The 17,694-nt window shown below is 46.4% G+C and overlaps 1 protein-coding gene across 2 annotated transcripts in view; it reads left to right on the forward strand.

Moving 5' to 3' along the window:
- The window catches only part of HNRNPM (heterogeneous nuclear ribonucleoprotein M), a 143,254-nt gene that overhangs the window by 20,732 nt on the left and 104,828 nt on the right, over positions 1-17,694 (forward strand). For both annotated transcript variants that reach the window (XM_029585990.1, XM_029585991.1), the window contains one exon: positions 14,290-14,580. In XM_029585990.1, coding sequence (XP_029441850.1) covers positions 14,290-14,580 — 291 coding nt within the window. The remainder of the gene's footprint in view (positions 1-14,289; positions 14,581-17,694) is intronic.

Genomic DNA, 17,694 nt, shown 5'->3' on the forward strand with positions numbered 1-17,694 from the left:
TGGAGCCTCCTCTGAGAAATCACTTTATTTTGTTGAGGTTGGTGGTTGATATCCATCTTTTTTACTTTGGTGGTCTGGGCTTTCTTACGCTGGATCCAGCAACTTCCAGAGAGCGAAGAAGTGGCTAGGATGGAGTCCATTGCAGCTTTCTTGGTGGACTCACTAATGACTTGGGATGGAATTCCCCTCAGTGGCCATGTCAGTCAATGTGTGCCGGCTTCTGTGGCTGTGTAATTGGTCTAAAACTTGCTGGGGAAAATGCCCTTTAAGGGCAGATTGCTGTTTGGGGAGGATCTGGATCACATTTGAGTATTTGCGGGAGGACAAGGGCCAGTAGGTCGGAAGCAGTTTTGAGCCTCAAGGCAGTTCTGGCCTGGTAGTCTCGTCTGCTACCTTTTCTGGTTTGAGAGATTGACATTGGTCCTTAGAAGGGGCCAGTAGGCCACCACCTGAAGTCCCTTGGGTTCACCCTCTCCTGACTCCTGTTGGGGATCGTCTGAGGGAGTTTTTCAGGGAGTGGACCCAGCAAATGTCCGATCAGTAGGTGTTAGTGTGCGTGCTCAGGTTGCATTGTCCCATACAAGAGAAACTTCCTTACCTGTTGACTTCCTTTCTCGGGAAGCGAGATTGTATTTTTCCGGCTGTTCTTGTTTCGTTAAGGGCCTTGGTCCTTTCTGTTCCTTACCCTTTCTGTTCCTTCCTTTTGCCTTTGTGGAAGGTTGCAGGAAAACATGTCTCAGTTTTCTGGTTGAATAGGATTTTGAATTACTCTTTGATGGAGCCTGATCCTATGTCAGAAGGATATTGGATTCTTACAACTAGCATTACCTCCTGTTTTCCTTATAATGGAAAACAGTGATGTCTGCCTTCATCTGCTGGTAGGGAGGAAAACCCCATTTTTCAGGGCTGACTGGCATGCTGAAAATTTAGTAGTGTTTATTGCTGAATTTGGCTAGTGCTGCTTACATCTGTAAATGCTATAGAAACAATAATAGACGATTAAATTACCAAATAGGTGACTCCAGATAAAGAAATATGTTGGCTTACATTTTAATTCATTCATACTTGAGGAACATAATCTGAAGTTTAATTTTACATACAACAAAAAAAAAATGGAACTTGCCTTGGAGCAGTTCTTGTAGAATTTATTGTAGATTGAAAAATTCAAGGACTGGGTCACGATGCTGAAGGTAGGGAGGCTCAAAGGAAAGTGAGACTATTTACCTGTGGGGAGTGATGGGACACCTGGTACAGACCTCCAGCAGAGGTGATAGGAGTCAAAACTATGGCAAAATTCAAGCCTGCATGGGACAAGATTGTGGGGAGGTAGAGGGAAGAGGACAGATTGCACAATGTGACTGCATGGTAGGCAGGCACAAACTGGCAGACTGGGTGGATCAAGTGGTTTTTTTCTGCCAACATATTCTTATTTTTCTCTCCTCCTTTATTTGCCCATTCCCTTTTTTCTTTTTTTCAAGTGCTTTTCTTCTTGTCTCGGTATTGTTCTCATCTTCATTTCCCTGTATTTCTTGTGCTTTCATATTGCAACAGTTTTATATTTTATCGTGTTGCGCTTTTTCAGCTGAGGCGTTCAAAGCATGTTACAGCAAAAATTGTAAATATTACAGCATATAGGCTATAGGTAAGGTAGTAAAAGGATATTAAACACAGGTATCCTCCTTTTACTTGTCTCCTGGGTTTCTTGCTTGTTGCTGTTGTCTTCTAGATTGTAAGCCTCTTGAGGTTGGGCGTTATGCCACATGTCACACTTCTTTTTGATTTTTATCCCCTATGAGGAAATCTTCTCAATGTTATGGGGGCCAGCTGTTCTGCCACACTCTTCTACTTTTGTAAACAAACTACCCATGTGAACATGAAGATGGTGCTGGGTTTTAAAAAAAAATGATTTTTTTTTTTTTAAGGGCTCCAAAAATTGCCTTGTTGCCAGTGGCAACCAAAATCCTCCAGATTTCAAGACAGGAAGGGGCTTCTGCTACAGGAGCCTTTTTTTTTCTCCTTGCATCTACTGATGTCTTGCTCATCCAAAGCAGAAATCTGAGGAGCTGCGAGAATTGCTCTCGGTAACCTTTTGAATGGTTTCATCTGTTCATATTCTCTAGTGACTCTCCATGGTGCTTGCAACTCTGGGGGTGATTTGTAGTTGTGGGCCTACAAGCCAGTTTTTAAAGGGGGAACTTCTGTAGAGTTGGTGGGTCAATGCTGCAGGGAGTAGTTGCGCAACATTGCTACTTTTTTTCTTGTGAAAAGTGTACCTTTTCTGTCGATTAGGCCGAATTAATCAAGTGTTGCTGACATTATCTGACAGCACCAAATGGACTCATCTCTTCTTGTTGGTAGAGCTTTTAGCTCTACTGAGCATGTGTGGGAATTCCCATTTGGACATTTCCTCGTGAGCTGCTTCAACATGGGATCTATTTAGTGTTTGGGTACTTGCCAGGTCCTTGTGACTTGGATTGGCCACTGTTGGAGACAGGATACTGGGCTTGATGATCAGACCCAGTATGTCATATTTTATGTTCTTATGTTCACAGCCAGCTCATGAGAGGGTTTTAGTCTCTCTGCAAAAGATGTCAGCTTCTGGAGAAGTTGGGTATTCTGGTGAATCTTGAGAAGTAGTCTAGAGATTAACTTTTTTTTAAAAGTTTTTTATTCACAATGGCATTAATGTATACAATAATACCAATTTTCACATAACACAATATCACAATACAACATAGGTTATCATTCCATAAACCAACAGCACACCAATCCGCTAACAGTATTTTACCCCCATCTCTCCCCATCCCCCTCCCTCTTCTTCGTAACACGATTCGACTCTGAGCAGGCTCGTACAAGTATTGAGAGATCTGGCATCCAGTTTATGTACATGGTCGTAAAAAGCTGGCAAGAACCCTAATATAGTAACAGATGTTGTCCAGGGCATAGCAAGATATGGTATAGTAAAGATGGTCAAAAGGCATCAGTCTCCTCAGGCTGATGGAGAAGTACAACACAGCTTAAGTTCTTGAATATCACCTGATACTGCACTTAGTTATAGATGATTATACCATCGCAAAAACGGCTCCCAAACTTGAAAATGTTTCTCCTGTGTTGGTCTGAATGGCTGTCAAGTAATACCAGTAATGAACGGTCCATAGCCGTTGTATCACGTAGTCTGCCGGTGGTGCTGATATCTGTTGCCAATGGATAGCAATCATCTGTCTAGCCACACACAAAATTTGGTTAATAAGGGCTCTCAGATTCAGCGCCCATGACGTGGGATAGGCTGAAAGAAGGTAAATTTGGGGATCAAAGGTTACATCTACTGAAGTCACCTGTTTAAGCACTCCTTCAATCCATCTCCTCAAGATAAAAATTGTATTAGGGCATGGATACATTCATTGCAGGAGAGCTTTTCTACTATCAGAATGAGTGAGTGCTATGCTCATTCACAACCTACTGGGCTTGCAGCATTAGACAGCCAGAGCAATTCGATTGTTTCAGGCTATAGAGTGGCATCCATTCATGTAGTTCCACTAACCTGCCTCTGTATCAGTCCCCTGCAGTGGGGCTGTGATGTCAATAGAATGAAATAATTCAAACCTTTAACAACCATAGTACGTTTCCGGAGATATGAAACAGAAATTATGCTGGTGGTTTAACCTCCATGTTCAAGAGAGAGCTGAGCTTCATGGCTTTTTCACGTAGATAAGCAGCTGAATTCCCTTTGTCACTGGACACCCTTTTGTGTTTGAGAGAAAGAAACAGGTGTGAAGGTCGATTGGGTGACAGTGCGCTCTGCAATATGCTAGCGCATGGCTGCAATCCCAGGTGCGTGACACCTTGTCCTTGGCATTTGCCCCAGGTCTTGGAGGAATGGTGGCAAGGTGACGATCTGGGAAATGTGGAAAAAACTGGAAATAGGCGTTGGCCGAAATTTCTGGTGAATGCGCAAGGTCACCTTGTCGTGGTGAAATTGAAGATAGAAGGGAAGTGGACCAAAGCTTGGAACTCACTCATTCTACTTGCGGAAGCAAACAAAAAAACCTTCCATGAGACGCAGTGCAGGTAATAAGTATCCAAAGGTGAAAACATCAGTTGATCGAGAAGTACATAAATGTGTCACGGCACCCTTGGCTTATGCCAAGGTGGACGTAGTTGTGGTACTCCTTTTATGAATCTGGATACTAAGGAAGGACATGAAACAGGCTCCCCATTTGGTGACAGGGGAGAAGCTGTTCAGGCGGTAAACGAATGGGTCGAGACACCTTAATGTACACCAGGAAGTGTAGCGTGACCATTTTGTCTGAAAAACTGAGGCTAGTTGCCCTTTTTTTTTTTTTTTTTTTTTTTTTTTGAGAACTATATGCCTTGAAGGGCAGAAGACCTGTGCAAGTGATTCCTCCAAAACTCCACACCATGAAATGCAGGAAGGAGTGGAGAGGTGGCAGCAGTGTTCTCCTGTCCTGGGTAAGAAGCTGTGGGCTGGTGGCCCGAGGAAGTGGGCTATGGATCATTAGGTGTAGTGAGTAAACCACACTATGGTTGTCTGGCCATATGGCGGGATGAGGTACAGAGCCGCTCGGTCTTGTATGCATCTCTGGATTGCATGAGAGATGAGCGATATCGGAGGGGATGCAAAGAGTAGTTTGTGTGATCCATCGATGAGAAAGGCGTCTGGAGCGAGTCCAGCAGGCTCGGAGAAACAGTAAAAGTTTATCATCTCATTCTCTATTGCAAAGAGATCGACTGTAGGTAGACTCCAAACTGAGAAACTGCTTGAGTTACCTTTGGAGTCAGGTATCATTCATGGGGGTGAAGAATTCTACAGATTTCACTCTTGAATTGAGAATGTCAGGAAATAAGTGGCTTGTAGAGAGATGGATCTCTGGTGGGCCCTCTCCAGAATCTGAACTGCCTTGCAGCAAAGGTTTCATGCACTGGATTTTCCTTTCTGATGTATAGTTATCTGTGTGAATCATGACTAGCTTCCTATGTGGGAAGTCCTTGTAGGCGCAAAAAGGCGTGTGTATCTCCTTGAGTTTCAGAAGGTTTAGTGTAGTGTACACTCGCACAAGTGCATGCAGCTTGTGTTTGTAATTAGTTGAAATGAACTGCCCATTCTATGGGGTGGTGCATCTGTGGTGAGCATCACATGATGTCGAAGGGTAGGAGAGGCGAGCCTGTCGATAGTGTGAACGGGAGTAGCCACCATTGTAGGTCCCTGTCTATGTTGCTAGTGAAGGAATGGGGTGGTCAATGAATGAAGAGAATGAGTTCATTGGTGTTTGAGACCCCTTTGTAGACGGTGCACATGTGGAACTGTGCAATGGCTGCCAACATGTATCCTAGAATAGGTAGGACTTGGCGAGCTGGTATTGTGGCACTGTGACACAAAGTTATAAATAGTATAGAGAACGCAAAGCTCTCGGGTGAGGCAGGAAAGCCCTGTCTTGGATTGTGGCGACGTAGGCTCTCATGAAATGCAAAGATTGGAATGGTTCTAGCTTTCGAAGGTGATCAGTATTCTCAGACTGTCTAATCAAGAAATCGTGGTGGATTGGAGGATAGAATGAGCAGACATCGAGAGAGGAAATATTTGTAGCCCTTGACAACGAGGGTGCACCTTTGTTACTATTCTGCCTCTGTTGAAACTCCTGGGCAGAAGTAAGTTCGAATGGACGACCTTGTATTGGAAGTGATGGTTGTCCGCCTAGAAAAAATGAGGGAAACCCTAGGAACTAGGGTGCATGGACATGTGAGCATATGCCCTCCTTTTCTTTTTTTGTAGTTATAGGAGATGTCCCTGGCTAGGTGACAAGTGGGAGTCGATGCAATGCGATTCTAGGCTTGAAGACAAGTGGGCAATATTCATCCGAGATGTTACGATATCTGTCTTATGATCATAAAGAAAAACAGACTGGGCTTTGCTTTTTTTTTTTTATATATGTCGAGGATTCAGCGGGTGCTGTGGCTGGCAAGGCGTCACAGCACGCTGACGTGATACCTGTTGATTAGTTTGTTTTCTTGATGGTGGGCAAGACAGAGGCTTACATTAGGAATGAGGCTTAAGTTTGTGTGTTTTTTTTTTTTTTTTTTAATCCTCAGCTTTGAGCTGAGGCTTAAGCCTTTTGAATGGATCGGTGAACTGATGCTGGAGTAAAATTCCTGGAATACTTGGTAAAGGTTTCCATAAGTCAGGAACATCGTCTTATGGCGGTAGAATGCAACCATGAAAGATGTCTGGGCAATTTCTGAAGTCTCAGATGAGACAGCAAGCCTTCAGAAATGGACCACAGAAAGTGCCTCCAACCGTCCTCGAGGAAAGTGGCGACTATCGAAGCTTGCTGGAGATGCGGCCCCCGTAGATTATGAAAAGATATGCACGATAGTGCAACGGGAGGCCTTGAGTATTGCAGACTAAATGCCTATGTTTCCCTGTTTTGTTTTTTTTTTGTTTTTTTTTTGGAAAGTCATCCAGTGACTCATTGTCGGTGGTGTGGCTTGGATGTACGAGCAGTCTACATTGCTGAATGAACCACCACTGAGTGATGGAAAGGAGAATCCCTGATTGCACTCCAAGCCAATGCTAAGAAATGTTAGAGAAAAACCCACCAAAGAGCATCATAGGACACCCACGTCAAGGCCGTCAACTGTTTTGTATAGTAGGGCCACTGGTTTAGTAGACACGGCAACAAAGCCCCTGAATACCCAGTATTCCACTGACGGGGAGCTTGAAGCGGTCCAGTGTCTGCGATCAGCTGCCGATTTTGTTACTGCCCATTTGCAAGATCCAGCGGTGAGTAGGCATGCGCTCCTCCTTCCGATGGCCTCGCTTGTAGCTGCGACGTAATCTGTCGCTTGGGCACTGCGGCGCGTTCATGGCTGCATCTGTGGCTTTTTTTTTTCTTTAAGGCAGCGAAACACCCTGATTACATCAGGCGGTTGGTGCTCAGAACAGTATGCATGCCCCAGTGCCTTCGCATATGCTCTTTGCGCATTCTGCGCTTGCGCTGATGCCCAAGCTTGATGGCAACCGCGTCTATGCCATGGTGCATCCTGTGCCAGGTCTTGTGCTGCGGCGCATCCGGCGCCACACCAATGGTTGGGGTGCTCAGTGCCTGTATGTCATCCAGTGCGCGTGGCCATGTTCTGTTCTGTGGGGTGGCCAAAGCCTGCAGGTGGGCTACGACGAATTGGTAACGCTGATTCATCGCCCGACTATCTTGGAGGGCACCATCGATGGCCCGACGCGTTGATGGTCCGATGGGCCCGTGAGATCGCACCCGCATTTATGGCTCAGTGCGCCGACCCCTGCATTGATGGGCTCCATCAACAGCTCGGGGCGCCCCTGCACCTGCGTTGGTACAGACGCTCCTTTAGCGCAGCGGCGCACTTCCTGCCCCCCTGCATCGGTGTCCCAGGGGCTCAACTCTGTGCTGGACCCGCTGAAAAACGGGAGACTACTGAGGAGGTAGAAAAAGAGAGGGCAACGGCCCAATAGGGGGCTCCTGAGGAAGTCTCAGTGCGCCTGCGATGCCAGTGAGTAGATGTGTGCCGCCCCCCCCCCCCCCACCGACTCCACTTGATACTGGCCAGGGAAACCGGGGAGGCCGAGGAGATTGGAGTTTAGGTACCGGATCGCTGGTAGGGGGGGTGCCCCGAGACGTTTTGAACGGTCCTGTGAGGGCAGGTCATGTGAAGTAAATTTATTTTCCTTCCTTCAATTTTTGATGTGTTAGAGTTTTTAGTGGATTGTGAGAAGAGAGCTCCGTGCACTCTGTTGCGCGGAAAAATTTTGACTGAGGCGCCTAAGGTAATCCTGTCATGGTACAGGAGGGAGGGAGCACCTAGCTAAAAGACTTCGCTAGTCTGAGAGAGCTCTGTGCCATGCATGGAGGAGGCCTTGCCAGCCGCAGCACCTGCTGAATCCTCAACATATATATAAAAAAAGAAAAACCCAGTCTGTTTTTCTTTTATGATCATAAGACTGACATTGTAACATCTCGGATGAATATTGCCCACTTGTCTTCAAGCCTAGAATCGCATTGCATCGATTCCCACTTGTCACCTAGCCAGGGACATCTCCTTTAAGAACTACAAAAAAAGAGGGCATATGCTCACATGTCCATGCACCCTAGTTCCTAGAGTTTCCCTCGTTTTTTCTAGGCGGACAACCATCACTTCTAATACAAGGTCGTCCATTCGAACTTACTTCTGCCCAGGAGTTTCAACAGAGGCAGAACAGTAACAAAGGTGCACCCTCATTGACAAGGGCTACAAATATTTCTTATCTCGACAATTGCTCCTGCTATCCTCCAATTCAACACGATTTCTTGATTAGACTGTCGGAGAATACTGATCACCTTTGAAAGCTGGAACCATTCCAATCTTTGCATTTCATGAGAACCTACATTGCCACAATCCAAGACAGGACTTTCCTACCTCACCCGAGAGCTTCGCGTTCTCTATACTATTTATAACTTTGTGTCTCAGTGCCACAATACCTATTCGCCAAGTCCTACCTATTCTAGGATACATGTTGGCAGCCATTGCATAGTTCCACATGTGCACCATGTACAAAAGGTCTCAAAGACCAATGAACTCATTCTCTTCATTCATTGACCACCCCATTCCTTCACCAGCAACATAGACAGGGACCTACAATGGTGGCTACTCCGTTCACACTATCGACTGGCTCGCCTCTGTTACCTTTCGACATCATGTGATGCTCACCACAGATGCTCCCCCTATAGAATGTAATTACACAAAGGGTACTTGAATACAACTCTCTATAATCTTGTCATAAAATTACACATATTAGAGAGCCAAAATGAATGTATCAAACATACAAAATTTATTTAAACACACCACCCATATATAAACCTGTATAGACAATAAAAACTAAGCTAGCACACTCACACATACACACCCACAAAATAAAAAATGTCTTTTTGAGATACAACATACAAGTATAATCTCTTACTGCTAATGCATTTCACATATGTTTCTTCTTCATAAATACTCAAAAAATACATATATCATGTGTTTCTACAATTTTTTGAACTGGGATGTTTAATTCTGAATGTCCGACAAAAGTAGATACAAGATCTCTTCGTTTCACCCCTCACAAAAGGGGCTTCCTCAGGGACCGTTATGATTCATCTATTCTAAATATGCTGCCGCACTCAATCTGAATCATACATATGTTTCACTTCAAAAACTTCTTGTAAACTCCATCCAACACCATGTTTTCAATGCACTGAGGCCATCAGTTCAAACACTGCATATACCGCGGTGTGTCCTTAGATATTCCCGAGTGACGACTTGGTACGTCACTTCCGGTCTGGACAATATGTTTTCTTGAGAGCACAGGTCGGTGTGTTTTGTAATAGCGGTATAAAGGAATTGAAGGCGGAATCACCTCGCAACGTTTAAAGGGAAGAGATCTTGTATCTACTTTTGTCTGACATTCAGAATTAAACATCCCAGTTCAAAAAATTGTAGAAACACATGATATATGTATTTTTTGAGTATTTATGAAGAAGAAACATGTGAAATGCATTAGCAGTAAGAGATTATACTTGTATGTTGTATCTCAAAAAGACATATTTTTTATTTTGTGGGTGTGAATGTGTGAGTGTGCTAGCTTAGTTTTTATTGTCTATACAGGTTTATATATGGGTGGTGTGTTTAAATAAATTTTGTATGTTTGATACATTCATTTTGGCCCCCTATAGAATGGGCAGTTCATTTCAACGAATTACAAACACAAGCTCCATGCACTTCATGCGAGTGTACACCACACCAAACCTTCTGAAGCTGAAGGAGATACACATGCCTTTTTGCGCCTACAAGGACTTCCCACATAGGAAACTAGTCATGATTCACACTGATAACTATACACCAGAAAGGAAAATCCGGTGCATGAAACCTCTGCTGCGAGGCAGTTCAGATTCTGAAGAGGGCCCACCAGAGATCCATCTCTCTTCAAGCCACTTATTTCCCGACATTCTCAATTCAAGAGTGAACTCTCTGTAGAATTCTTCGCCCCCCAATGAATGACACCTGACTCCAAAGGTAACTCAAGCAGTTTCTCAGTTTGGCGTCTACCTACAGTCGATCTCTTTGCAATAGAGAACGAGATGATGATAAACTTTTACTGTTTCTCCGAGCCCGCTGGACTCTCTCCAGGTGCCTTTCTCATCAATGGATCACACAAACTACTCTTTGCATCCCCTCCGATACCACTCATCTCTCGGGCAATCCAGAGATGCATACAAGACCGAGCGGTTCTGTACCTCATCCCGCCATATGGCCACGACAACTATAGTGTGGTTTACTCACTACACCTAATGATCCACAGCGCACTTCCTTGGGCCGCCAGCCCACGGCTTCTTACCCAGGACGGGAGAACACTGCTGCCGCCTCTCCACTCCTTTCTGCATTTCATGGTGTGGAGTTTTGGAGAAATCACTTGCACAGGTCTTCTGCCCTTCAAGGCATATAATTCTCAAAAAAAAAGAGGACACTTCCTGGTGTACATCATGGTTGTAGTGGTGGCGACACTGAGGAAAGAAGGAATCCTCATACACCCATATCTGGACTATTGGCTGATCAGGGCAAAATCCCCCAAAGGAGTCATCAGGTGACCAGAGTCAAAACTCTCTACTGCAGAACCTCGGGTGGGTGGTCAACACAAACGAGCTGTCTGCAACCCTCCCAATCTCTGGAATTACCTGGGAGTCTGGTTAGACGTCAGACATTCTGACTCCTCCAAGGAGGACAAAACTGATGAACAAATTGCGAAACCTGTTCAGCAGTCTTCGCCCCAAGGTGTCATGACATCCTCACTGGAAGTGGTTCCATGGGCAAGAGCTCACATGCCGCGCCCCCCCCCCCCCACACACACAAACACACACAGTGTTCCCTTCTGTCACAATGGAATCCGATGTTCCAGAACTACTCCGTTCGCCTCCAGCTCCCGGAGGAAGTTCAAACCCAGCTACAATGGTTGCTACAAGAAGATCATCTGAGCAAGGGAGTAAGGCTATCCCTGCCGACCTGGATCCTGCTCACCACGGATGCGAGCCTATGAAGGTGGGGAGCCCACTGCCAGGAACTGACTGCCATGGGGCAATGGGACAAGGAAGAGTCGGGATGGAAAATCAACCGACTGGAAGCACGGGCAGTCAGACTAGTCTGCCTACGCTTCAGTCACAGACTCCTGGGCAAATCCATCAGTCAAGTCTGACAACGCCACAACAGTTGCCTACATCAACTGCCAAGGAGGAACCAGAAGCCAACACGTGCCCCTGGAAATAGATTTCCTAATGGCGTGGGCGGATTCAAACCTACAAGAGAACTCGGCCGTCCACATCGTAGGAAAAGACAATGTCACTGCGATTTACCTCAGCAGAGAAAGTCTAGACCCAGGGAATGGAGGCTGTCGGCAACCCGGTCCAATGCCCAAGTTCCCAACTTCTTCATTCGCAGACGGGAACCACAATCCCAAGAGATCGATGCCCTCGTCCAGGCCTAGCCACAGGAAATCCTGCTATACGCCTTCCCTCCGTGGCAGCTACTGGGCAGGATCATCTGCAATATAGAACACCACAGGGGACCAGTGCTTCCAATGGCTCCGGACTGGCCAAGAATGCCGTGGTACGCAGACATGTGAAGACTACTGACGGGGAGTCCTCTCGCTCTACACCGGGATCTACTCCAACAAGGCCCGATCCTCCACGAAGACTCACCTGAAGAAGAGCAGATACTCGGGGGAGGTGATTGACACTCTGCTCTGAGCATGCAAGTTTTCCACATCTCTAACCTACATATGAATATGGAGAATATTCGAAGCCTGGTGTGAAGACCACAACATCCTCCGGACAGTCAAAATCCCCATGATCCTGGAATTCCTGCAGAACGGCTTACAGAAGGGGTTGTCTCAACTCCATCAAGGTGCAGGTGGCTGCGTTGGCCTGCTACAGAGCCAAGGTGGAGGACAGCAGCCTAGTCTCTCACCCAAACGTCTCCCGCTTCCTGAAAAGGGTCAAACAGATCCGACCATCCCTGAAGTGGCCGGTACCTTTATGGAATTTGTCTAGTCCTAGACGTCCTAGCAGGAGCCTCCTTCAGACCCACCTGTGGGTCGGTCCCTCAGACTACTAACATTGAAGACTGCATTCCTAGTGGCAGTCTGTTTGGCCTGTCGCATCTCTGAGCTTCATGCACTATCCTGTCGAACCGTTCCTCAGGTTCACTCCGGGATCCATACAGCTACGCACTGTCCCCTCCTTCCTCCCAAAAGTGGTTTCTCGCTGCCATCGCCAGACGAGCATAAGGACTTGGAAGAATCTCGCCGCCTTCGCCATCTTAACGTCGGCAGACTCCTAGTCTGATACCTTGAAAGGTCGGAATCTGTACGGAAGACAGACCACCTATTCATCCTTCACAGTGGGAAGAAACCAGAGGAAACTGCCTCACTGGCAACCGCTGGATCGAAGTTATCAAGGCGGCCTATGTAGAGCAGGCAGGCCTCCACCTCTACAAGTCAAGACCCATTCCACTAGAGTCCATGCAGTGCCCTGGGCGGAAACCAAGATGCTGTCACCCGCAGAGATCTGCAGGGCGGCGTCATGGTCCTCCATTCACACCACCTCCAGGATGTTCAGGCTCAGGAGGACACAGCATTCGCAAGGGCACTACTAAGTGGGCCATGGGCAGCCTCCCACCTGGATCGGGAGTAGCTTTTGTACATCCCATTGGTCCTGAGTTCATCTGCTACATGCTAGGAAATGGAGAAATTACTTACCTGATGATTTCGTTTTCATTAGTGTAGACAGATGGACTCAGCATCCCGCCCATGGCTGCCGACAAACACTGAAACCTCAGGTGACAATCCCCGAGAGCAAGACACACGGGTAAGCCAAGCTTCCCTCTAATACACCCATACCCTACTGGGTGTTGGCGTTTCTCGGTTGAGTGCACTGGCATTCTCCAGCTATAACCACATCAACCAGTTCAAGTTAATTACGTTAACCAAGTTATCCAAACACACACACATCCACAGTTGCTTTTCAAAGAGAATACTGATGAGCAGAGCTTCCTGCAGGGGTATATGTACTAGGGCTGACGTCAGATTGAAATCTGATCCGTCTCCAACTGCTAGCACGAGTACACTATACCTATTGGTCCTGAGTCCATTTGTCTACACTAAGGAAAACGAAATTATCAGGTAAGTAATTTCTCCATTTGTAAGCATCTTTTAAGGGGCTGCTTTGTTTTGAGAAGCCGCTTATATCAAAGCTGTTGCACTGTCTTAATGGAACAAGTAGTTGTTTGACAGTTTTAGGGGCTGAATTTTGGTGCAGGTTTGATGTAAAATATGCCCCTATATTCTATTGGTGCACCCCGCCCCCCCTTAGTTCAGTAATCTTCCCAAAACTTCATGCAGTTTCTCTTCCAGTTTAAATCAGGAGTGTTAAATAGTTAACTGATTAAATGGTGAGTAAAGTCTTAGCATAGTCAGTAGCCAGTTATCCGGGTCTTTCCACATTGCAAGCTGGGCTGCTATTATCTAGCTAAGTAATGCACGGGCACCTGGGGATGTGATCAGAGCCCCTTTGCCTCACAGCTGTAAACATTCCTGAAGGCACATAAAGTTGGGTTATCAGGATTGCCTCACTGAATATGCATGAATTGCATACACTAGGTCTCCAGTGTATGCAAATCCATCTCAGGCATTCTCATTATGGGTATCCTGAAACCAAGGTTAGATAAGAGTGCCTCCAGGACAGGGTTAGGAAAACTGTTTTTAAACAGTATTTACATTCTTAGTTTGAATGTTTTGTTCCTGCCGCCTTACTCTTGATTAGTACCAATGATACTGCTCAGCCCTGTCCATTTCTTTCTTTTGTAACCCTGCTTCTCTGCATTCTGGGATTTGTTACTCAGGTTTCTAAGTGTGCATTGTGTTGCTCCTAGTGCTTTATTGGTCATGGTATGTCTTTGCTCTTTGGTTAGTTTTCATAATGTTAGTGTGAAAACTTAACCTTTTGCAGATTTTATTTTTCCCCCCACCTCTGCTCTCACTGTGACAGTACCCTCTGTGAAACGGTTCTGTCCTAATTTTTTTTCCTTTGAGACCTTGTTCTGCACAAGATAAATGGTGGCTTGGCCTCAGTACTGGTATATGACCTTTGCATAGAAGCTCAATACACATTAGGTGCCTTTTCTCATCACTTAATCCTGTCATTTATCATGTATTTATTTCTTTTGTTTTTCTAGGATCCTGAAGGAGAACATGCTAGAAGAGCAGTACAAAAAATGATGAACAGCATGGGAGGTCCTGGCCCAATGGGTTTCATGGGAGGTCCTGGTCCTATGGGCCCCATGGGTCCAATGGGAGGGCCTGGCCCCATGGGAGGACCAATGGGAATGGGACTGGGGCCAGGCCCAGGACCTCTTGGACCTGGAGTCAACATTCCCCCCAGTATCCTCAATAACCCTAACATTCCAAATGAAATCATCCATGCTCTAAGGACTGGGAGACTTGGCAGCACAGTGTTTATTGCAAATGTAAGTATATTTGAACTTTTTTCAACTGCTCCCAGAGTGTGTGTGTTTTTTTTCTTTTGTGCTTGTCTGCAAAACATCACTGCCTAAGAGGTGTCTGTGAAATAACCCAGGCCTCAGCAAATCTTTGGTAATAGATTGCCATGATGCCTTTGAAGTGTGCTGTGGCTCTTGTGATTTTACCTGTCCCAAATTTCAGTAGCTGCTGCTAAATCTGCATGCCTCCAGAACAGTGGTGCTCAGTGAGTGAGCCACATATTGCACGAACTGACTGAGAAGTATAGCATTTCATACACTGTGCAGCTCAAACTCATTGAGTGTTAACATGGTTCCTAGAGCGGGACAGCAGGCAACCATGCAGGCTTGGCAGACTCACCCTAGCTAAAGGTGACAGGCTGACTCTAAACGGGTTGGGAAATGAAGGGGTCGGACGGCTGGCACATGGTGGGGCTGTTTGGCATGAGGAGAAAGGGGTTGGATGTTGAGGGTTGTCAAGAAGGGAAAAGTGGAAACCTTATTATGGCAATAGGTGAAACTGCAGTGTTTCATGTTAGCTTTTTCCTCTTAAGAGAAAACAAGAAAACAGTCTTAAATCAGGCCTTGAAGCAGCTCTGGCAGACGTTGGAGGGAAAACTCTTACCCTTCTCCCCCCTCCCCTACAAGTCTTAAGATGATTTTGGAGAGGTTGAAATGGTTCACTGGCTCCTAGACCAAGAAAAATGTGTGAAGGCCTGGAATAATCTTCATTGGTAATCAGTCATTCCATTTCATCATGCTACAGCAGTACAAATAGGTGGGTTGTCACCCTACTAGCAGACGGAAGCAGAGCACACGGATTTCTCCTAGACAAGCAGTCCTCGCACATGGGTGACACCACCAGATGGAGCCTGGCATGGAAAACTTGTGTCAAAGTTTTTGGAACTTTGACTAGAACACTGAGCATGCATCCACATGGGGTTCCCTCTCCAGTCTCTTCTTTTCTGTGGAGCTGTTGTCTCGCAGTTGTGAAGCTCATGCTTTTTTTTTTTTTTTCTCTGTGTGAAGCTTTTTCCTGGCAGATTCCTTTCATTCCTGGGCCGGTCCTTTTCCATTCTCCTGGCTTAGTTACTTGAGTGGTGCGGTAAGTTTTTCTCCTGTGTGGTCGATTCCCTGCTGGTCATTCACTGCTCTCTGGGCTTTTTGGAAATGGTGTTGGTTTCGTCGGTGCCCCCAGTCCCCTCAATCCATGTCCCTCACAGATCCACACGATGTGTGTATCCTCTGCCTAGGGGCATTGCACAACATTCGGGGGGGGGGGGGGTGTCGTTTTGTGACCAAATGACCCCCAAGGGCTGGTTTCTTCTCTGGATAAAATGGAGAAGCTCTTTGGTTCGAAGAAGTCTGAACCCTAGGCTCCGGCGTTGTGGGCATAGATGCCAAGAGGCCGAGGGGAGCCAATGGACACCGAGCCTTCTGTCCACCCCTCCACTGGGGCCCTCGATGGATCGGCTGTCGTTGGTGTCTTCATGCTCCAGGATGTTGGGATTATCTCCTTCCTCCTCTGTACCGGGGAAAGAAGTCTTCCCAAACACTGTGGGAAGTCCAGGAAACATCGCCATTGGTCTCTGTCTACACACGGTACTAGGCTCAGGTTGGCACTGGCGCCTGCTGTGATGCCCCCGAAGTGACCCCGCAGAGAAGAGGCATCGAATTCAGGAGTCCCAGGCATTACTCACTGGTGCCAGGCACGAATCCCCTTGGGGCTCTGAGGGAGATTTGGTGACGCCTCCCTCTCCTCGTACGACCTGTCTTCAGTGGATTTCTAGGAGGAGTTGGAACGCAGGGTGCAACTGGTTGTTGTTGGAGCCCTGCAGGGCAATGAGCTGCTGGCCCCACCGGTTCTTCCACCAGTGCTGGAGCCTGCGCCCTCGATGTTGGCACTGCTGCTGGAGCGCCTCAATGTCCTTGATGTCCTCCCTACGCAGCCACTGTAGATGCCCGGGGGTGCAATGATACCGCGATCCCCATTGTTGGTTCCTCAGAGGAGGAAGGCCTGTTGCAGCCCGCAGCACCGTCGAGGCCCTTGGTGCTGTGGCTGGTGTTGCCAGTTCCGGGCCTGGGCAGGGGCCCTCCACTGGTGTCTCTGGGTGATCTTGGTGAGGACTACAGTCCTTGTCCTAGGATAAAGCAGAATTGCTTATCTGTAACATGTGTTCTCAGAGGATAGCAGGATGTTAGACCTCACAAAACCTGCCCACCACCCCTCAGAACTGGGTTTAATTTTTTTTAACATAATACTGTTATGAAACTGAAGAGGGGACACTGCGTGGATGTGTGGTATAGGATATACTGGGCATGCTCAGTATGCCCAGTCAAAGTTCTAGAAACTTTGACATAACTTTTCTGTGCTGTGCTCCATCTGATGATGTATCCCATGTGAGGACTAACATACTGCTTTCCTAGGAGGACACCTGTTATAGGTAAGCAATTCTGCTTTATTACTTAACTGAATTTCCTTTCCTCTAAGGAAGGCAGGCCAATCCCTGACTCATCCTATGCTGCTGATTTTTGCTTTTGGTTTACCCTTTAGGTGCAGAAATGCAGAGTGTTAGCTTAGTAAATGTTCGTGTTTTTTTTTTTGTGGGAGCTCAGTGATCTCTCTTGGTTGGAAGTATGTGTGGTTGATTATTAATCATTTTCAAGTATAATTTGTCCACAGTTTTGGCTTTTCCAGAGAATAGTGGCGAGCTGATTTCAGGGCACAGCTATATATCCCTGATGTCATTTATTTAAAAATGTTTATATATCGCAAACAATAAGACATTTACATGTCCGTCTAGGCGGTTTACAAATATACATACATAAGTTAAAATAATCAAACACAACACATTTAAACAGATTAAAGGTCTAACAGCTCTAACTCTGTGTCCATCTGCTGGTAGAGGTGCCTAACCCACTTGTGGGGATTGGCTTGCATTCCTTAGAGGAAAGGAAATTATCAGGTAAGTAGTTTCTCCTGACTGCATGGCAATTTTATTTTCCATCTTCTTCCTTATTCTGTGAAACCAGTCCACACAAATGGGTTGTTTCATGCTGCCCTCCCACCCCTGCCAGCAGATGAAGGCAGAGAACCCATGT

This window comes from Rhinatrema bivittatum, unplaced genomic scaffold (assembly GCF_901001135.1).
Source record: "Rhinatrema bivittatum unplaced genomic scaffold, aRhiBiv1.1, whole genome shotgun sequence".
Taxonomy (NCBI): Eukaryota; Metazoa; Chordata; class Amphibia; order Gymnophiona; family Rhinatrematidae; genus Rhinatrema; species Rhinatrema bivittatum.